The sequence below is a fragment of the Asterias amurensis genome, chromosome 7 (assembly GCF_032118995.1).
Source record: "Asterias amurensis chromosome 7, ASM3211899v1".
Classification (NCBI taxonomy): domain Eukaryota; kingdom Metazoa; phylum Echinodermata; class Asteroidea; order Forcipulatida; family Asteriidae; genus Asterias; species Asterias amurensis.
Window position 1 is genome coordinate 18820982 of NC_092654.1, and position 24022 is coordinate 18845003.

General features: G+C 39.0%; 1 protein-coding gene across 5 annotated transcripts in view; it reads right to left on the reverse strand.

The window, feature by feature from the left end:
- Nucleotides 1-24022, reverse strand: part of LOC139939592 (uncharacterized) — a 70447-nt gene that overhangs the window by 25405 nt on the left and 21020 nt on the right. For 3 of the 5 annotated variants that reach the window (XM_071935609.1, XM_071935606.1, XM_071935605.1), the window contains one exon: nucleotides 11210-11371. In XM_071935609.1, coding sequence (XP_071791710.1) covers nucleotides 11210-11341 — 132 coding nt within the window. In that variant the 5' untranslated portion in view covers nucleotides 11342-11371. Of the gene's footprint in view, nucleotides 1-11209; nucleotides 11372-13893; nucleotides 14397-18944; nucleotides 20179-24022 lie in introns of those variants that run through there. The other 2 variants (XM_071935607.1, XM_071935608.1) reach the window with 2 other exon arrangements.

The window sequence follows — 24022 nt, forward strand, 5'->3', positions numbered from 1 at the left end:
TTATCACATCAGAGCTGCCAACATTAGCATCTTGCAATTGGGAAGATTTCAGGTACAACAATCAGGGAGATGTTTAAAATTACATATATAAAATAATATGGGAAAAGCTTCCATAATTAGGGAGACATTCAAAGCCATGAAATTGAGCCTGGGAAGATCCCTTGCACTGTTTCTTACATCACACTCAGCAACCGTCTGCTGAAGGTCTGCCATTTTGGGAGTCAAATTGCATGAACATACATGGTGCGCAATGGGCATCTGCTTTGCCAAAAATGCGCACTGCACAGCAACACATGGGGATATCCACTTCTAAGTGGCACTAACCAAGATTTATAAGATGACGTCATGTTATGTGGGTCAATACATGCACTTAGGGTATTGCTCACGCTCAAGAAACACTACAAAACTCACAACAGTTTTGTGCACAGAGCAATCACAACAGACAAAGATACTTACCGAACGCACAATACTTGAGATAAACAACTCAGGAGTAAATGTATGTTTAACTGTCCATCAGCCTAGCACCCTAGTGTAGCCTATGCAAACTGCCAAACATGGCCTACTGAATGGTCATTTTGTGTTTCCTTGCCTTAAATACATACATTGGTGACCCAAACTCCCTCAAATGACGTCAACATAAACAATTTCCCACCACTGAAAAAACTGATCTCCTGCAGAGAAGTTGAATTGAACTCACAAATTCTCTCTGTTTCATCCAAGAAAGTACATGTAGTAAACAACAAGTAACTTCAGCACAGCAGGGTAACCAGAAAGAGTGACATCACATCAGTTTTCTAAGTTACACAGGATGACGAAATTCTGAAACTATGCCAGTCAAGTTTCTGACTTGTTCCTGAGACCGCCCAAGGCAAATTAAACTATTTTTAGGAGGGGCTGGGAAGTTTCTCTAAGGGCCCCACTGAGGGTGTCATTTGGTGTACGAAGTGGTCCCCCACTGGGGTCCAGTAATAATTGAAACTTACGAAACAGCTTCAAAGATGGCCTCATTTAAGAAACTGGGATTATGGATTGGTCATCAGGCGTTTTGTTATGTCTGTAGGATATGTTTTTACATGGTGTATATTTGAATTGAAGCATCAAGTGTGTAGCCCAATTATTCCTCCATGGTTCAATAAAGTGTGCTGCTGCTCTTGGGACGTACAGTACTGTACATGAAGATGGAATGGTCTGTGACAGCCTCGCTACCGGGGGAAGCACGCCGTATCAATACCTCTCGGGAAGGACACTAACCAAAACTGACTATTCTGCGTGCACGCGCACTTGTTAAAAACTTTTCAGGCACTTTTGTCGGGAGAGTAGTGCGGCATGTAAAAACGCATGTATTTCAATGCATTTCAAATGGATCATGTTTTTATGATGTCCCTGGCAAGCAGATCAAGTTTTGTATCTTGCCCTGAGTGCTGGGCAAAAATGTTTAGTTCTGGCAGGCAGCGGCATGCCAACAATGGCTACAACTCTGCACTGTACACTACATGTACATGTATGTACATGTAATTACATGTAGAGTCTGAGCAGACCGATCAGACAGACAGCCACAGGCAATGCTGTCAAACCCTGGGTATCCTTGGGCTACTAACCAACACATGATGAGCTAGCTCTAGAGGTATGCCAGAAATGTTGGGACTGTCCTCGTCCTGGGTGACCCGAGCATGCCTAGAGCAATGTCTGAGGATAGAGACATCCTGGTCCTGACCCCATGGTGAGGTCAAACCCTGACATGCTAATCACAGGATGACAGGAGAGCAGAAATGTCATGACTATCCTGGGTGACTGTCACAGATCATGGAGGTAGACCTCCATGGTCAGACCATGGCAGTCAGAGCATAGAGTACAAGGCAATGTCTGAGGAAAGGAACATCCTGGTCTTGACCACATGATGAGGTCAACACTGACGTTCTAATCACACTAATCACTCACTGACATACTAATCACAGGATGACAGGAGAGCCTGTAACTAATCACCTTCTGACAAATTGTTTTTAACCAACTAGGATCCCTGGAGGATAAGGACAAACTCTTCATCTTTTCCTACTTTGTTTTATGACATCAATGTAATTGATCCAATCAATCCTGACTACAGTTACTGCTGTATATCCTTGAGCTTCACTGCTTATGGAAAAGCTCCCACACTACTCTGTGACAGGTGACAGCTATTTTAGCCTTGTTATTTACATAATGTACAAATGTACATTGTGCTGAAACATGCAGGCATTTATTGGCTCCTTGTTTGTAATGTCCTGTATTCACTGTGTCCTGTGTTTTGAACCTAAAATGTCCAGCTTTTAGAGGGTTTTTTTTTTTCAATATTTTCTGGTTTAACCATAAAACATGTAACGGCTTGAAAACAAGTAATAAGTCAAACTCAGGCGTGGCTTTAAAATGTCCTACCACAAACCAGACAATAGTGCCATTTTTATAAAACGGCACCAATCTGTGGGAAATTTCCAGATGTGAAAAATGTTTACATCACACAGTTATTTATTTATTTATTTTTTTTTTTTTTTTGGGGGGGGGAGTTATTTCCTACTGGCTGCTGCTGCTGACCATGCACAGTTTACAGGTACTCCCACCAGCAAGCACAATTGAGTCACAATTGCCAGCATGTGACGACAACCCAAGGCAGAGTTGACATGGCAACCAGAGAATCAACATGTGGCCAGTTATTGGACTCTTATTTACCATTCCTTGCAGCCCAGGGAGCTAGGCCCAATTTCATGGCGCTGCTTAGCGGCCGATTTTGTGCTTAATGTACACTTTCCATTTCATAACGCTGCTTACCGTAAGCACACAAGGCATGCTAACCTTCCGGTGCTCACTGCACAAAATTAAATGACGCCACAATGCAAATCCTTGGTGAGCGTGCAAGATAACCACCTAAATTTCTAGCTAACCTGTGAAATACCCTTAAATGCTTTTAAGCAAATTCTGGGTACATATGTAAATTATGACTTCTGTTAATTACTAATCAATTTTGTCAGTATGATAACAATGTTTCGGTAGTAAAACATCCTGGGAAACACAAGAGTCAGTGTAACAGTTGATCTGAAGCCAGTAGACTGACTAATAGTACATTGAAAGTGTAGTAAACCACAGGCTTCTTGCACTGTCATCGATTCCGGATACTTGTTGCTGGGAATCAAATTATTTGGTGATGTGCCAAGGCGGAGGAGAGCTTTAACACTAAAAAATAAAGTCAATGATCAGGTCAAAGATCTTGTACTACATGTATGCCAACATTGTACATGTAATACAGTGTACTAAACCAGCACAGTAAAACAGCAGATAATGACGCACCTTCTTTGAGAAGGGGTTAATTATGAACATTAAGGGGTTTCCCCACATTTTTTCAAAACTGTGGGGCATCTAGACCAAACCTTTTTGAAGTGTTTTTTTTTTTACTCGGTTTTTATCTTGGTTTTGAACGCCCTAATGTGGATTCTGGAGCATTATAAAAGCTTTTAGCTTGATGTCTTTTGTGAAATAAGTGATGAATTTGTATTCCACGGGGGACTAAGAGATACAGTGTGAAAAGGGCTGATGTCACATTTGTACTTCCTCCGAGTCCGTGGTTACTGTACGAGTGTTGTCACACACATGTTAAAACAGTTTGTGTGAGAACAGTATGGGTGAGTCCTCTCAAAGCCACCACTACTCACAAAAGAGATTTCTTACATGGTGTCACCGCAAACCTTATTTACATGGTCTACGTGACAATAACCATTAACTTGCTCACAATCATTGGGACTACAGTATGTACCTCTATAGTATGACAAAGACAGGGAGTTTCTCTCATCTGTGGTCCAAAGTTTGTATGACTCACTGCATTGATAACCACAGGAGTTGGTGAGCCATCAAAACCGAAAATCGCTTTACTTTGTTGACAAACAAACCACAAGTACAAACAAATAAAGATTATGACTAGATGGGTACATACAAAATGTTAGTCAAAACACCTGTTATGTGTTAAACCATTTCTACCTCCATGGTTTAACTATAATTAAAGGTGCGCATCAGGGATAAAGAATACTATTTGTGTTCTGAGTACTCTATTCTCTGCACTTTCCCGAGTGCTGTGAAAAAAATTTCCACCAAGACATATAATTACTTGGGTGGGATTCAAGCCCATGACCTTTGCCATTCACAGCAGTGTTTTATTGCCTGGTAGCTAGAATGAAAAGTATACAATTTTGCTTTTATGTACGTCATCAGTGTATTGGTGAAAAACATAAAGGTATAGGTACACACATTTTGAAAGGCAGTGGACACTATTGGTAATTACTCAAAATAATTTATATCAGCATAAAACCTTACTCAGAAACTGCTCCCCCTGAAGTGACGTAGTTTTCAAAAAAGAAGTAATTTTCCACGAATTTGATTTCGAGAACTCAGATTTAGAATTTGAGGTCTCGAAATCAAGCATCTGAAAGCACACAACTTCGTGTGACAAGGGTGTTTTTCTTTAATTATTATCTCGCAACTTCGACGACCAATTGAGCTCAAATTTTCACAGGTTTGTTATTTGATGCATATGTTGAGATACACCAAGTAAGAAGACTGGGCTTTGACAGTTACCAATAGTGTCCAGTGTCTTAAAGTCTGCCTGCATAACCTTTTTTGCAAACTGTTGAATGTAGAGGCACCCATGCTTTTCTAGCTAGCGAGCAAACTTGATCGCAAGCTAGACCAGCATGCACCACATTCCAAGCCTATCGTGCCGAGTTTTTGCGATAAGTTCTATGAGCTAAAGAATAGGGTCTTTCTTCTTCCAGCTTCATTCTTTTGAAAAAGGGAATTTGTTTGATGCATGCGGGCTGTACCAACCTACTCAGTAGTCAGAATGTAGTGATACATTATGGTTAGGTTGTGGTCTAGAATATCATTTAATTGTCAGTCGCCAAAATACACTGTGATTAATCAGTATGACTCATGCAAACAGTTTCAATTTGGATGAGGTATAAAGGAAGTGGGAATTGTACCGCTTCAACCACATCTGTAAAACCAAAGTAACAACATGTATGAACACATGTATTGTGGTATGTACATGTATTTCAGTTGTGTACAGTGTACGAGTAATAAGGGACTTTCCGAACGCTTGGTGGCAGGGTGGCAGCAGACTTACCAAGTAAAATCCATTGTTTTCTGTCATGTGCACGTGCTCAGAACTACGTAAACAATGGACATTTACCTGGTAAGTCTGCTGCCACCTAGCATTCCAAAGTCTCCTATAGTATTAGTGGCCAACATGCCTGAAATTTCCTAAGGGACAAGTTAACAATTATGTAAATTCATGTATCATGATGAAACATATGAGAAATTCTAGTCTGAGGGTCAAAACTAGGGCAAGCAGGGTCACCACCTGTCCAATACCGAGGAGAGCTCAGGAAAAGTTGGGAAATGGAAAGCTTTGGGCGTACTTCCATCATTATCAAACATGTTTAATCTGTCTTCATGTTTCAATTGGTACATTAGCACACCTATTATTTGTAAAGAATGCCAAGCAGTTGACAAAATACACAAACTTGTCAATTATCAGTTAAATTGGACACTGTGTATACGTATTCTCGTCTGATTAAACTTTACATTGTAAGGTCTAATCAGAATAGTCAGACCTGACTGACAGCAAGCAGCGGTGAATTGATTCTGTATGCGTAATGTATGATTAACTGAACATACTAAATGGAATTTTAATATCAGATAGTATACGAGAAATCAATGATGTCCGTCACTCTATGGCGTGAATAAACACACACCAAGTCATCACTACACATCACCACCTGTTACTGTACAACACTGGCTAGACCAAGGATGGTTAGAGTCATTCGCTGGGCGTTCAGTTTCAACTAGTGCATTACGGTTCAAAAAATATTAATAATAGTAATATTAGAGACAATAAAGATTGTACAATTGTAGAGAGTGAGAAATTTTAAATGAGTAACCATTGCCTAAACCGTACAGCACTTTTTGTGCTGCACTACGTTCTACAAATTCTTTCCTGGATTTTCTGCCTGTGTTTCCCGCCAATGCTGGGCTGCGAAGACACGCGATGTTAATTTTTTTTTGTAATGCCTGCTCATCTTTGACAATAATGTTGATGCAACCATGGAGGTACTATACAAAACACCTGCGGAGTCTGCACAACAAGGATGTCAACACGGGCAAAAAGGTGACATTAAAGACAGAACACACTGATAATGAACATACATGTATGGAATCAAACTCAAATGGATTGGCAAATATATAGATTGGTAAATGTCATTTGCTTTTTATGTTCCAGTAAACGTATGTTCTGACACCCCTATGTTTCAACACTGTGTGATTTTCTTAAACCTTTAGAAAACTCTCACCCAACCCTAATGTGTACATCACATGGGGATTATCATAACCTAGGGTTCAGGTTAAAGGTTCAGGTTGTCGTTGTTGGCATAAATAGAGCAGCCTGTTTTTCACTGAGGATGATATACTTCACACGCTTCTCAAAAGCGCTGAGAAGAGAAAAGGTGATGATTGAGAACTCATACCAATTGTTCTCATTTTGTAATAAGGCTGGGATGAACAGCATTTAAAACCTGTACACGTCATTCACTACACTAGGCGTTTCAATATACCATTCAGTCATGGTTAATGATTCATTAGCAATACTGACTGTCATGCAGATGGAATGTCACCAACCACCCAGTATACAAACAGATAATTATCTGCATGATTTACACACACATCAAGTACTTGTAATCGTGGTGTATTTCTACTCCATATTGTAACTGATGTTTGTAACTGATAGGTGCCTAAGGGTACCAGCAATTTGTTGACTTCTGGGGATTGAGGGGTGGGCGTTAGATGTAGCCAGAACCCTTACATTAAGACAGTTACGAAAACACTGCAATTAAACACAGACCTGATGCTTCACGAAGGCAAACAAATGCAACTGCCCCAATGTCAATGCCTTCGTGCCCCTGAAATGCTCCAGTAGAAATTAACACTTTTGTCATGGGTGCCCTTTACCTAGGGTTCAGATTATAAGGGTATGTTCAGACAGCGTACTAACTTAGACCCGAACCGGTCTAACTTTTACGAGCAGCGGGGGGTGGTCGTAAAAATAAAACCCCCTTGCGTTCAGACAGCACAGAGTTAAACCCGATCCGGTTTATCTTCGGTTTTAAAAGGTCAAAGTAGACGCGACCCCAATGCTCTAACATCCGGTTTTATTCATCAGATTCACGCACCGAGTATGCCGAGATACTGAGTGCCCCATGCCATGGATGATCAGACAGGGCATAATTGTTGGATACAAATGGCTCAATCGAACGCAGCAACAGTTTTACGGTTGGGAGTACACGGGCACTTAAAACAAACATGAACACGACTCGAATTTTTTTTTTTAAACAAACAAAATATTGATACAAACCGCCGAGAAAACTCACCAAAATATTGTCCATATTCCATGAAACAGAACACTTTTCATTTTTGTGTTTTGTTTTATACCACTGTTTCCGATTTAAATACTTTTAGTTTGTACTTCAATCGATTGGAAGTTGCGATCTCTCAACAGCTGGTCAACGTGACAACTACACACGTGCAAGTTACGTAAATACATGTACTTTGCAGTATTTTCCCAACTTCCCAACAACAACGTGGTGATATTGCTGGCGTAGGGAATTTCCCCTACACACAGCCTCGCGCCCACTGCAGTTCATTCTCCTAGATTGTAAGTACAGCACGCTAGTAACGGTGACAGCAATAGAAAGGCACATCCACGGGATCGGTGATGGATAACTATGGGATATCAGAGAGTGATCACTATGGGATGGCAGCGCTGTACATGTGAGAAGCATTAAAAAATATGCTTCTTCGCTGCGCTCGTAGTATACGCATGAAAAACAGTTTCAATTTATTATAGGACACTCAACAAAAAAATCTTGGAAAATATAATTTTGTTTCAGAATTTAATAAATCATGGGCGTGGGCCTGTGTTAAACTGCATACACCGATCGAGAGGGTTTCGCCAACTCGGTAAGCGGCAAGAAAGTAATATAAATACTCGGTGCTTTTCAGCATCAGAGGCAACAGAAACCGTATACAAGCACTCCGGGTCCCGGGCGTGTGCATTGAACCACACAAATGGGTCGTCCGTTGTGAGTTAAAACCGGATGTCATTCTGTCCACACGCAGTGTTAAAAGATAAACCCGAACCGGTTTAGACTTAGACCGCCTATCTGGACGGTTTAAGTTTTGGGGTTTAAACCCGATCCGGTCTAACTTTATTTGCGTTCACACGCACAAAAGTTGAACCCGAACCGGTCTAAGTGGACTTAGACCAACTTTAGTACGGCGTGTGAACGACCTCTAAGTGAGTCTTTACCTATTTACTTTTGTACATGTATCTCTTTTTTCTGTATACCCGCAATATTAAAAAATGCCAACCATGTCATGTGTGACGTTAGGGCAAGGGTTTTTTTATGGTTTGATACCAAAAACAATCACTGGATTAGCATGGGAAATAAACAAGTCAAAGAACTTTTTTTATATATTAAACATGAGGAGCAAATAGTACAATTATCCCAACAATTATTAGTAGGGTCAATGAACAGAATGAAGCGTTATGATGGGTTGGTTTACTGCAGCTCAAAGTTGCTACAATCAGACCAAAATGCTTGGGTCAAGTGATGCCAGTAAAAATAACCATTTTGTATAAAAAAGAAATTGTTTCAGTAGATTTTAAAACTCTAAAATCTCAAAATTTTAATTAAAATAATATCCAATAAATAAAAGTTTCAGACAAACAATTCATTGCATAATTCCAAAATCTTTTTTTTTTTTTTTTTTTACAATATTTACTAGCCCCTCTTTCAGTTGTGTCGAAACAATGTACTTTGGGCAAATCAATGGGGCATAAATAATCATATTGTGAAATGTGCAAATATTGATTGATGACACTTTCTACTTTTACTGCCCCTCCTCTGTTAATAGTATCAGCAGCCCCACCCATGATAAACCTCATCAAGTCCAAGTACCTTGATCAACTCGGTGAGTCACCGCTAAACAACGGTCGACTCGTGGTACTTAACTCAAAGGCAGGCATTCATAGTGCAGGTACACTGTATGCTTTGGACTTGGAGAATATCTAATTGTACATGTTATATGGAGGATCACATCCTATGTTTATATTTGTTGGTTTATTTAATCAAATACAAAAATTACAAATTTATGTACTGCAGCCAAAACGTTTTACAAAATGGGCCCAATTTCATAGAGCTGCTTGAGCACAAAATTTTGCTTGATCAAAAAATTCATTGCTTAGTAAAATCAGATTACCGGCCAAGACTCCACTCAATTGTTATGCTAAGTAAACAACAGCTAAATACTAGTCATAAGCAATGTATATGGCATGAAATTGTAAAATAAGTGAGCTATTTTCGTGCTTAAGCAATTTTTTTGCTTAAGCCAGCTCTATGAAATTGGCCCATGGTCACATTGAACAAGAAAATATAGACTTGTAAGCTTAAAGGCTTGAGACAAACCGAGAAAAAAGGATATGAGATTCGATAACACAACAAAAAATACAAACAACAAAAATGACTCCCCAAAATGAGGGTAACGCGGGTCAACAAGAGGTGATACCTGCCTGTTGTGTTAATTCAGTAAGGCTTTTGAAAAACATTGAAACAAGCTACAGTCCCATATTCATTGTGTCTCCCAATAACTGCTTTATTGTGTTGTTTGAGTTTCCCACCATGATATTTACCTGTAATTTTGCCATAACCTTTTCAACTATTTCAATCTATTATGTATGACTTGACTGGCCTAAAGGTGCAACCCTTTCAGTCACTAACAACCTTGCCTGTATTAATTTCAGATCAGTTCACTCGCACTTCCTGAGCATAAAAGACATTGTTTGACCTATACACAAAACAGACGCGTTGAATTTACAAAATGGACATGTACATTACAGGACCTGCGTACAATGAATTCGTGGAACTTGATCTCAGACGTAGACGTAGAAAACGAAATTGAAACCATTGAGGAAAGATTGTCTTTGCTGCTGTTAAATGTAGATAAACTGTGTATAGGGTTTAACCGTTTATTCTTACAAGTAATGAATCGTAGGACTGACAAAAGGAACTGTAATTTTTGCTAGGTATTTGAAAAGAATGGAAACAGTTATTTAAAAATAAAACTGCATCAAATAAAAACATGTAGATTAGTGTAAAACTTTAATGTGGTGCGCACAATGTGAACACAATTCTGGCATTTGAGCTTTATTTTGTGTGTTTGCAATTTGCATGTTACTGAGAGAAAAAAGGAAGACAGAAAACAACAACAAACACCTCTTTCTTGCCCATCCAAAGTACACACAATCACAACACTTCGGACAAGACTTTGTCATAAACTCTTGATCATACCAGCAAAAGCCAAGACTGTTGGCTAAAAAAAAACAAGCTTGTTTTTCAACACACATTTGATTACCTGGTTTTCTGAAGCTGTTACATATTTGTCTGGTGTTTTTTCTGTGATTTTTTTTTTTACTGTCGAACCTTGAAGTTTTTTTCCAAGTAATCTTATAATATAGGCATAAAGGGGTGGGAGTTATTGCAGTCGAAAAATGGCTGAACTTGGATCAAGATCTAAGGGGGGTACATTGAAATGATAGTATTCCCACCTTTTGGTAGCCCCTTGAGTTAAAAGGCCGAGTTATAGTCGGTCACGCGATGGTCGGGCGTCGGAAATCTTGACGCGCAATCATAAAAAGACGCGGTTTTTAGGCCTCAGTCTTAGGATTGCGCGCAAGATTTCCGTCGCGCGACCATCGCGCGACCTACTATAAACCGGCCTAAAGACTCCAATGAGCTTTTGGGAACAGTGTCCTAGGTGCTCAGAAGTAGATCAGATAGCCTAACTTATTATATTTTGAGAAAAATGCTATTTGGCTAACGGGCATACTTTTAAAAGTCTGAATTCAGCTAAATCAGGAGACCGAGCCTTCGTCATTGTGGGCACGCCCTGTGGAGCTCTCTACCAGATAGCTGCAGGAATGCAAACGCACTTGAATCTTTCATGAAATTGTTGAAAACTGACTTGATTCGATGACTTGATTTTATTTTTTATGGACCATCTTTGATTTTGATTTGATCTGTGTTTGAGACATCCGAGCTGATTATAGCAAAATTTCAAATGAACAGATTGAATTACAAACCTGTGTATCTATTTCCGGTATCCTAACTCTGATGCTGAAATATTCTCCGACGGAGTCCGATGAGCCACCAGAGCTACGAGACTCCACTGAGTTCAACGATCTCACACTGCCGTTGGAAAAGGGTAAATCCATGGTTAGGGCTGTCGTCTGGGCCGCCCGCACCTATAACCAAATAAAACAAAGAAAGATTAATCATCAAGAACATTTATGTTTACCATTGAAGATCTCACCTAATAGAAATTTGATATAAAAAACCAACATCAACAGCAAGTTTTTAAAATTGTTTTAAAAGCACATGTATGGACAACACACTGTAGTTGTCAAAGACCAGTATCTGCACTTAGGTGACCCGACATAAAATGAAATTATAAAAACTGTGAAAATACATAACCATACACAAGCAGAAATGTAAAATACAGAGCATTTCCACTGGCACTAATCTGCTTGATACATTATACCAGCAAGTAACGAATCTTTCACTTTCTTCCTGCCTTCCTCGTTTATTAGAAAAAAATAGATTTATTCTTGAATTTATTTACCCTGATACATGTACATTACATGTATAAAAGACAAACCGTCATTGTCCCTTTACCGAGGACACTGTAGCTAACATGTAGTATAACTTCTAAACGTGCCCCAAACTGATGCACAAATAGCTGCACAGTTTGGGGCATCGTTATTGCACCATGATTGTACAGTAAAAGGACAGTGAGTTCAAATTGACACCAAGGCTAAATTTTCCTCTGCTTAAGCATGAAATGCACAAAATTGTGCTTACATGTACCAGAATAAGGTTACCAGCCAAAACACCGTTTCACACAATGTGTGACTGGTATCCTGCTTATTTCTGCTTTGAAGCAATATTTTCTGCTTTAAGCAGCCCTATACGATTGAAACCAGATGAGAGATGTCTCGTCTCCCTGAAGTGCAAGGTGGTTCGGGTTCCACCCCCCTGCTACGCCCAAAACCTCACTGGAGGTTAACGTTAGGGTCATGGCAACCATATGGTCAAAATATACAATTATAACTCCACTTGCAGACCTCTACATCATGTATGACTAATAAATAGTGATAATAAATGCACAAAAAAAATGTATTTCTATTTTTATCAAACTGACATGCTGTGTATTGTCACTGGGTAACGCTCAGTGGTCTAGTGGTACGATGTCGGGTCTTGGTGGGGGTTGTAGGTTTGAATCCCACCCAAATAGTTTGCCTGTGGAATATTTTTTGAACAGGACTCGGGAAAGCACCGACTACCGGTATACTGTGCTTACCACATGGTTGAAAAAAACACACAAACAAATAACCCCAACATTCTGTGTATTTATTTGTGAATTTCACTGGTGCTCAGATAACTTGTAAATTATTTATCCATATTGTCACTAACTAATCTTGTTGTAATTCAAAATTTCTCTGAAAAAGATACAACTCACACAAAATAGTAACACCAGCTGTTTGTTCAATGCAAATCCCTGAAGTACACATTTAAACCGGTTGTGGTTCAACACAATACATTTCAGTATACTACAATGTAGGCACAGTATTTCCACTGTTTAATATGCAATTTTAAATAACTTGGACAATGAAATTAATTAATGATTTGCATCACATGAACAAAATAAATGCATTGTCTTCTTTCCTCCTTGGTACAGACATTTTTTTTCCACACAGTAACCCACAGAATAACAGCAACACTATAGACGATGTGACCTATGTTTACATTCAAACCGCCCTCTGTTGACAAAACACTATATACGTCCTGTTTCGCTGGGCACTGAGTTGCGTAGTCTTAGTAAGATTGCGTACACTTTCTAGCTGGCTGCCAAAACACAAAGGTTTTGCCCGACGGTATGCGCCACGAATCATGAGAAAACGGCAAAAGACTGTCAGGGTGTTTTCACAAGAATGTCAAATCCATCAGGGTTTAGTGAGGTGACAGAGGGTATCATCCGCATCGCTGGCCGCAGAATTTGTGAGCAGACACCAACCCCCAGAAAGAGCCAAGAAACGATTCATGCATGAAATATTTCTCAAATGAGAATGTTTTTATTGATTTCTTATCAGCGGGGTAATTTCAGATTTTTTTCATGAGGCATACTACCGTTACGATCTTTAGCTTTCAGGGTCATAGTCATAACCAAATTACATCTTGTATAACCTTACCTTTAGGCAAGAATTCTTCACGCAAAGTACAAAAATCCACAAAAAAGTAAAATGTCTGAGTTACAGAATCATAAACTAATCAGCATAAAAACCTAACTATTAAAGGCAAAGGTATACCTTTGGTTTTTTGAACGGTTCAATTGTTTTTTTTTAATCCTATAATAAGTTAAGATGTCGCAAAAAAACTATACACCTGAAAAATTTCATTTCAAAAGATGGTTGCCTCTTTGAGATTTCGCCGAAAAATTTGGAGTGAATACATGTATGTCCATTCAGGAAGCATTACGCGGTAATGCTTCTCAGATTCAAATTTTAGGGGCACAAAAACAATTAGCTTTTAACATTTAGCCACAATACTTTGAAGTGAAGAAATGTTTCTAAAAATGCTTGATACTATCAAAAACACTACTGTAGGCTTCAAACCAAAGGTTTGAAATGCCATTAATATTAAGAGTGATTACCATAAATACACCTTCCCTTGAAGTAAAAACTTTCACACTGAACAATTCACACATTACCTTGAAGTCAACATCGATGGAATCCCAAGCATACATCCTTGAATACAAAGATTCCAGCAGCAACACACAAAACACCCTCTACAAATCTCCTAGGTAATCCAAAACGTAATGATTCCAACAGAGAAAAAAAACACAGCAACCACCTTGTGTGCAATCCTGTGTGACCTTACACCCAGGCAGACATTACTCTAGTCCGAAGAACCCATGTGCACGCAGTCCGACAGTGACAGGCAACGTGGGGGAGAGTCGGATTGACATCCCTGGCTAATGAAGATTGCAGTCACTCTCTCTAACAGCAATGCACTACACGCAGCGTTACAACGTGATAATGACACCAGCAGATCTACATCACACTGCAGATGCACACTAGTCTACTACACGGCCTGTTCAAATCTAACAAACAGAGCCCGACTCTACACACCCTCACGCACACTGGCTCATAATTATTAGCAAACAAAGAAATATGATTATGGATGAGTCGCGTCTGACATACATGTACGATGTATGAGTTGAATTAATAACTGTTATGTGTGTGGCAGAACAGAGCACGCAGCTGCTCATTACAGTGTGGATGTACTTCTACATGGGTATACAACCACCAGCAACACATGTTGCACACCAGGTTTGTAATCAGTGACTCATTCATAATTACTACAGTTGGGGTGCCCCACCAAAACACTGACTATTCATCAAATACTAGTCTTCATGAATAATTCATCAAATACTTATCTTCATGAATATTCAACAGGCTTACAGCTGCCCCCCCCCCCCTAACAAAAGACTTGAGTCTTAATCAAGAAAGAAAAGCAAATTAACGCAAGTATCTTGTGGTCCTTATATTATATTGTGACTTAAAACTGGTAGTCAGAATGCCCCACCCACAAAATTAATATTCATTGTATGGAACTGTAGCACCAAATCTTAATGGTTTTCATTTAGAAATTAGGGTAATTATTGGCAGATAATAATGCCTTAGATGCACTTATTGTTTATTATTAACTTGCCTACTATTATGCCAGTCAGAATCAAACGACAAGTGCAAAGGCGTTACGCTTGTGTGTAGAGTGAAAAATTGTAAATATTTAAAATGTGTTGAAATATGTAAATTAATAGTTTATCACGCTGAGGGATGTAGACTTTGATCTTGGGAGACACCAGTCAAGTTAGAGTTGAATGTGTATCAATACTGTTGACAATGCCCGCCCTAATTTCACTTCTTTTGAGCTGTTCACAGATTAAAGTGAATGTGTATAAATATTTGTTTTGTTTGAATATATCCTGGAGGTGTATTAATATTAGTTCAGAGATTTGCAACAGGTTTACTTTTAACACACAACAAAGTCAACAATGTGTGGTGTTTTTTTTATGTTATGTCTAGCGCAACATTTTAAATTACATTACCTATATTGGAACAGTACGAACCATTGTTAAACTGTGGTTAAGTATGAAACTGCGCTAACAAGAATGGAATGTAACCAAACCAAGATATGACCTTCGAACTGTAAAATGTGAACAAGTGTCACCAAAGAGCAAGGATCTCACTTATAATTTATGGAGGCTAGGGCTTTTAGACTGTACATGAGGAAAGGTGGAAAGGTGAACTTGGAAGCAAGCACCGTTTTTACTCATTGTCCAAAAAATTCTCTACATGCTTTCGATAGTTGTAAAGAGGGTTCAAACACCATTGTTCACACTAAGGGTCTTTACTGATAAAGTGTTGGCATAAACTTGATGAATGACTTTCTCAAACTTCAATACACATCAGTTTGATTAATCAGAAGCAAGATTAATGGGTATAGGCCTACGTGTACAAACCCCCTTTCCCCAGTTGGGCTCGATTTCACAAAGCAAACAAATTCATCATAAGAAAAGTTGTCAGTGTTACCAAGGTAATTCAGACCTGTATGCTTCGTTTTGAAAGGGCAAGGGCACCAAGGCATTTACTCCTTGTATAAAGGGCACCCTATGAGGAAATTGTAAACTTCTACTGTGAGCATTTTAAGGGCACCAAGGCAATGACCAGGGGCCATGGAGGCAATCGCCTCCGTGAAGAAGTCAAGCGTGGTGATTTGTATTGTGACATCACACTTTACTTAGCAACTACGACTGATTTGCAGTTAAGATCAATCTTAGCTCTTTGTTAAAAGCGGCCCCAGAATAAACTTTTTTTTTTTTAGAACTGTTGCTGACAATGATTGACACTTGGTAAAAGATTTCAGTGGAGGAGCTTGACCTACATAGATAGGCCTTCAGTGAGCTTTCAGGTTGAAACACAACTTTCGTTGATACACAAATAACCAAAATGACTTGTGTTTTTTCTATTCAAATGAAACATGTAAACTCTACGACAGTGCTGTAGTCGAGACCACAAAGTCTGAGAGACTGAAACCAAAAACTCGCCCATCGAGATCAAGATCGAGATTTCCCTATCCAGACTGCATATAAAACCTCAGACAAATCTCTTAGCACAAACAACAAAACAATCTCCAAAGCCAAACCTGAGACCTTTGCTCCACGACCAAGTTGAGACCTGGAAACAGCCAAGACCACAACAAATTGGGTTTCCAGACCGGTATGGATATCAAGTTTAAATTGAAAAAAAAGACTGGGTTCAGAGTCTTAAACACTGCTCTACAGAAGTGTTACATAAAACACATAAATCTGCGTGGATGCATGTAGGTCTATACCAACCACTCCAAAAAATTCTGTTTAAATCACTGGCACCAAAACAAAATCTCCACTACATGGTCCTTTATCTTCCTCTAGCCATAAACTCCTGTAAAATATACCTTTTCCAACACTTAAAAGTAAGCTTCCTTGAAAGTTCAACTGGGATCAGATTCTTTTCTTAGAATTTTGATGTGGTCAGTACACCCACTGGAGAACAAGAAACTCTTTAACCGGTGAGGAGCTATCTCAGCCAACACATTTCTCAAATCTTTTATTGTAACTTGAGAATATTCGTTTATCAGGAAATAACATAGTCAGTTACTATGACAACTGAATTAAAGGGAAGTTTTATTTGGGGAGGGAATGGTATATTCACACAGCTAACAATTTGACAAATGAAAAAATAAAAATTCTTTAAAGTGGTTGTTTGTGTTTCTTAAAACAACATCAGGGCCATATTACATAGAACATTTTGATTGAAATGCTTAGTAAGCATGAAACAATTTAGTCCTATATAGGACTCTCCCTCTGTACACAGATACAGAGTCCTAACTATTAAGGCCCGTTTCTATATGCTGCCATGGAATGTGAATCTGTTGAAATTAGTGGTTTCTTGCAGGTAAGATTTGAGTTATGAAGCTTTGAAAATTTTCCGCCCCCAGAAATGTACCCTGATATCCAGGACGTCACTGTAGTACAGTACGAAAGTGTAAGGCCGCCAGGGCTAGACACAAGTCAGAGATGGTACAAATGCAGGTATGATGTATCGCTAGGTTGGTTTAGTGCTTAGCCTAATTTGGGGTTAGGCAGCTCTATAAAACTTGGGACAAGGGCCTAACTTCATACAGCTGCTTAAGCACTAATTAAAATAAAAACAACAAAAACATGGTTTTCCCGAATAAGATAACCTGCCAAAATACCAAATAATCTAAAGAGATGGTTCTTGTGATTGATTTAGCAGAGTAGCACATTTGTTGCACGAGGCTGTATACTCCTCAGGGAGCTGAGATGGTTTAAGGAGTGAATTAAGGCCCAGTGACCAGGGGTAATAATTTGAAGTGCTTTGAGACACCCGTTCGGGAGTGAAATATTATTATTACTATAATTATTATAAGAGTAACTGGTATGCTGCTTGTTTTAGCTAAGCAGAAATTTGTGAAGCATTTTGGTTCGCTTTAAAAGTAGCTAATACAATTGGGCCTAGGTCTTATAACAGGCTTTCTAAACACACGGCTTGCTGAAAGGTTGCTGAAAGGGCATATTATTTGAGGTGTGAGTTATGGCAATTCACTCTGTAGGGTGTATAGGCCCTACTTGGGAGAAATTAACAAAAGCAAGAGGTCAAGGATCAATCTACCATAGAGCAAGTTCATGTCCTATGGTTCATCAAGTCCCATTACCTTGTAGCATGGGACCTTGCTCCTCCATAGATAATTTAAACTGCCGGCTTCGTTTCCTAGAAAACATTTTTTTTTTTAAAGATTGACCAGAAAAAAGCATGACACTTACATCGACATGGTTACAACGCTGATCAACAGGCACTATTTTACATCCATGGTTGTACATGAATCAAACAATTAATAATAAAGAACGAAATTTATTTCGAAAAAACAAGATAGTTTTTAACATAAAGTCTTGAAGTACATAGGGGATAAGCGTACCTTAGTTGGGTGACTGCTGCAAATGCATAAAGACAACAACAAAAATTAAGGTGACTGGAGTTCAAATTTACCAACTGTAATTTCTGGTAGTTTTTCCAAAGTGAATATTTCAGATTCCTATAACTTTGCAGTTAGACGACTCTAAAATAATGACAAATCTACTGGTACTGTATGCAAATATTATGCCATATTAATCTTATATATGGGCCCTAATCAAGTTGTGTATAAAAGATTCTGGTAAACTCTGGTACTACCGGTACATCAATTTTTAAAGATAAATAATACCAGCAGATTTTGAAAAAAATGCCAGGGTCAGCTTTTTGACAGTGAGTGAAAAACAGCATTTAATGTGTTCAGCCTCTAAATAACTAGCTGTTATTTTTCTTCTTTTTTTACGATTAATTAAATTTACACTCAACTTTATATCACATTACTAACGCTTCTTGACAGTATCTATGCAACCTACTATGCAAGTCTCGTCATATTTGGACATTTTCGAGAATACTCTTTTTCAGGTTAAGGAAACAATAGGTTTCAAAGTTTGATTACGAGCGAGCACAATCTATTGATTCATGATGTACACTGACCAAATTGCCACAGACACAAAGGTGAATTCACCAAACTCAGGCAAAACTGGGGGGAAAGTATTTTTTATGGTATAGGGGAGGTACAGGTTAATAAAAAAAAAAAAAAATTTATAAATTATGAAACATTACATACCAAGACCACTTTATACAGCTCTCTGTTTGTGATGTCTTTGGTGTAAGTCCAGGGCTGGTTCATGATTCCAACACGGAGCCGAGTAAACCCAGATCAGTCAGAATCATTCAGCTTCAATAACAATTCAGAAAACAAACACCACAAAAGCCCCCAGCACAAACTTGATGGGTGCAAAACCAATTCCGGTGACTGTTCTCTGATGTCTGTTCTCTGATGTAACGACCGCTCTCAAAGTATTTATTTCCTAAGATCAGAACACCTCAAAATCCAAGCTTTTCCAACATCAGATGAGCATGAATTTCTTTTAATGCTGCTCTAAAGTTCAATAATTATCAAAGCCTAAATTCCCTCTGAGGAACTTCACAGCTGAATACCTCTCCCTGCAGCTTCCAATTAGGCCAGCCTATCACCACTCTTGCCTGCTCGTTCCTCCAGTTGTCAAGGGGGCTATTTTTACGTTAGACCGAAATGCTGCGCATTCCTCAGCACTGGATGATATCTCCGACACCGGCAATTCGACGAAGATGAATGAGAAAAAGTTTTGACTTTGTTGACGTGATGGATGTATGAAAACTTCCCAGCTGGCCTCTCCTTGTAAACCACAACTCAACTGAACTTACGAATTACAAAGTCTGCTTCTCGGTATTCACAACGCTGATAAAACATCGGCTTGAACTCTGCGTCTGGGGCGTTTGAAGACAATCACTCCCATGCTATGTCAAATATGCATGCAGAGTTCCATCTCTGAAGCAACAAGAGACCGAGACCCAGCGAGACCTGGTATATAATCCTGGCATAAGTATGTGGGGCGAAAGATTTGTTTTTTAATGTGGTGGTACACATGCCAGCCTGCTGTACCAATAGCTGCTTCACGATTCCCTTGGACGTCACGCAGGGAATATAAACCTCTCAACCATGCAGTCAGCTGAGCTGGTGATAAAACTCAAACATCCAAACCAAACCAGCCTTGTTTCTATCCGGACAATCACCACAGTTTATGACACAATCCTAAACACATCCACACCATGCTAAAAGAATCAGCAATAGTCCCGGTTCCTTTTTGCCAAAGCTCCACCCTCGTTACACCACAGCTCCCATGGTAACACAGTGCAAAACACAGGCTTTTTAAACCACCAAGGTTTGATATCCACCAGCTGTATATCTTGTTAGACAGCCATCATCCCGCAAGCCAAGGTTCACAAACTACACATATTAGTCAGTAACTTTACCCAACCAGTCTACCACCAGGCTCTACACCCAACCTGCATCCGCCCCCTGAACTATGAATGTATGTGATAACCCACAGAGAACCAAGGCACTATCACAGCTTGCCTCAATACAGTACTGCAAACCAACACCAATTGAGGTTTTTTATCCAAATTTCCAGATGAGCCCCACCAGCAGGGATGGTCCACAAAAAAGATAATCAGAAAACTTATTTCCTGTTCTTGAGCATTTTGTAAAGTACATGTGTTATTACACAGGCAGGTACACTACAAATCATTAGCCAGATAAACAGCCATAAATCTTACAGTTTGGTGATGATTTACTTGCAAATTAATAAAAAGGTGATGAAAGATCAAGTTACTGCACAGTGTCCAACACTCTAGGCCTATAATTGCAAGCACACCTCCTACCCAGGGACTTTTTCCTATAAATAAATTGTCCTTTCCCAATGTCCACCCTTGGTAACCCCACACCAACTGTACACTGCCTCCATGAGCCCAGCTGGTAGCCAGCCTTGTACAGACTTGTCAGACCATTCCACATTACCATGGTAACACGTAAACAAGGTAACAAGTTAAAGGACATGGGTAAAAGCATAGAGACAGGATTGGTAAAAGGGAGTGGTTTTTGGTTCATTTTTACTGTTAGTGTAAATGAAATAATTTCATGAATGGATACAGTATCCAAACAACCTGTGAAATTTTTTTTACAGAATTTTTAAATATAGTTTGTCAAGAACTTTGTGCACATATTAATATCATGTTAACACTAACGCCCAGTTTGTATGGAGACCTTTGCAATTTTTGATTTTACAAAATATGTGAAAATTTGGGCTCAATTAGTCATCGAAGTTGCAAGAGAAAAGTGAAAGAAAAGTAACCCTTGTTGAACAAATTTGTGTGCTTTCAGAAGCCTGAGAAAGGCATCAGGACCAAAGTCTTTCTCAGATTCAAAAGATTTAGAGTCATTGTCTTAATCAACTGCTCTCCGTTGCTGCTCCTTACGAAGTAATTTTTATGCTACATATATATTTTGAGATTTGATGAAACGTGTCTAGTGCCTTTAAACATTTTTTAAAGATGTTTTAGTGCTCTTGTTGACTGGTCTGCCGGCCTGTGATTTAAACTGCACAGCTGTGTCATGACTTAAGGTGTGGGCAAGTAATAATAAATAAATTGAGTGATCTTTTCACCTAGCGTTTGTGAAAGCTCCTGGTAAAATCGCACATCACCTGTGAAATCTGAACTTTCCTTGACATGGTTTGCCCAGAGGATATTGGCTGAGCCCCATTGTAAATCATGGCATGGACTTTATGTCATGGTACACCGTAATAAGACCATAAAACGTGAAATTGGAAAACAAGACTTGCTGTAGCGAGTCACATTAAATTATAGAACTGATTATTCGTTCTTGTAAATGTAAGAGCTAGGGCAGTTTTTTCTTGATAAGGAAAGGCACCTCTGTGAGAACATAGAGGCAATGGCCTTTTCTCTATGGTGAGAGAAACTTTAAAGGAACACGTTGCCTTGGATCGGTCGAGTTGGTCTATAAAAAGTGTGTGTAACCGTTTGTTATAAAATGTACATGGTTAGAAAGATGTTTTAAAAGTAGAACACAATGATCTACACAAGTATGCCTCGAAATTGCGTGGTTTTCCTTTTCCCTCGTCGACTAACACGGTCGTCAAATTTTTGACTCCCATAAATGGCCGACTGTGTTACTTCACAAACTAAAAAGAAAACCACGCAATTTCGAGGCAAATTTGTGTACATCATGATATTCTACTTTTGAATTATCTATCTAACCATATGCATTTCATAACAAGCGGTTTCAAACGCTTTTCAACAACCGACTCGTCCGAGCCAAGGCAACGTGTTCCTTTAATTTCTACTGGAACATTTTAAGGGTGCACAAAGGCAATGATCAGGGGGCATGAAGGCAATTCCCCCCTAGGTTGTTTCCTATGAAAAGGAAGTCTTGTATGTATCGAAAGAGAGTCTATATTTCTCTTTGAAATAAAATCTTCTTTTTAAATTAAAGGCAGTGGACTGGACACTAATGGTAATTGTCAAAGACTAGTCTTCACAGTTGGTGTATCTCAACATATGCATAAAATAACAAACCTGTGAAAATTTGAGCTCAATCGGTTTAGATGGTTGATTTCGAGACCTCAAGTTCTAAATCTGAGGTCTCAAAATCAAATTCGTGGAAAAATACTTCTTTCTCAAAAACTATGGCACTTCAGAGGGAGCCGTTGTTCACAATGTTTTATACATGTACCATCAACCTCTCCCCATTACTCGTCACCAAGAAAGGTTTTATGCTAATAATTATTTTGAGTAATTACCAACAGTGTCCACTACCTTTAAGAAGGCGTGGAGTTTTACATACTTTCCCTTTATTTTTTTGCGTTTATTAAATAACACCAAGGTATCTTCTTTCAATTGTCACCCACATTTATTTCAAATTGAGTTCAACACTGAGTGCAACAGCAATGTACTTTTATGTTGTCTAAATTTGTTATTTGACTTTTGATCCCAATTCATAACAACGGTTCAGATGGTATCTTCTGTTTTTCCTCAAAAATGTTTCTGTTTGCAGTCCTTATCTTTGCCTTTCATACTCGACAACAAGTTGACAGCAGCCAAATAAAAAAATCAACTCAGAAAACAGTATTGGTACATGAAGGAACAGGCTATCAGTATCCTAGGTAGTTTGTACAAAAACCTTTACAAAAATCCACTTTTCAACATTTTAATTTGCAATATGTCTTAACTGTATTTGACCCCCACCAAATACATATGGATGTTACATGTAACTTTAGAGGATGGTCACCGCAGGCCTGTATGCTTTTTTGAAAGGACAAGGGCACCAACGCATTTTCTACTGACTTGGTTAAGGGCACATCTCTGAGTAAATTGTATAATTTTTTTTCTAATTTTGTATTGTGTGAAACTGCCAAATAAATACTAATAATAAAATGTAAATTTCTATCATCTAGAGCATTTTAAGGGCACCAAGGCAATGATGACGGGGCATGAAGGCAATCACCTTTGTTGCCTCCGTGAAGTACATGTATCATCATGCCTAATCAAGATTTTTTTTCTGACAAAGCAAATCAAACTTTGTCCTACTTCCTCAGCAAACTACCATCAAGTGTGAACAAAATCATCAAATTAGTTCCCCTTGAAAAGCTATTTCCCTAGGGAAGTAGTTTCCCCTGCTTGTCATCAAGACAAGTGTGCAAAGAACATGGGGTTGCGGTGGGGTTAAAAATCCCAGGAATTTCCTTGGGTTTTATTTCCAGGGAATGGGAGACTTTGAAACACTTCACCAGGAAGGGGGACGACTTACTAGGAAAATTTCCAGGCATGCGCACATTACCGAAAACAGTGGGTTCACCTGGTAAGTCTGCTGCCACCTAGTGTTCCAAATGTTCCCAATTGGCTCAGCAGTGTAAAAAAAAAAGGGTTGCCTTTCTCAAAGACCTTGACTGTCTGCACATTTCCCTTTAAAGACTACCTGCTTGAGAGGAGTAAAAGCAGTCCGTGGGGTACTGAGAGGGGTGATGAGGTGGAGGTTTTTATGCAGGAGGGGATAAAGTATTTGGTTATTTATTACCCTGAGCAGGCCTCAGGGGGTTAACATTTGGCATGTCTTACATTTACATGGGGTGAGATTGGACAACATAAAGTGCACCATAAACAATGGAACATTAAAAATAGAACTGTGCATGTTCAATGTTATCACTATGCCAACCTAACACAGAGTGACAAAGTTCAGACTAGTTCATTCAGAATTAAGTTGTCTGATCAAAGCCAGAATTTGAAAACAGAAACTAGGCAAACCAG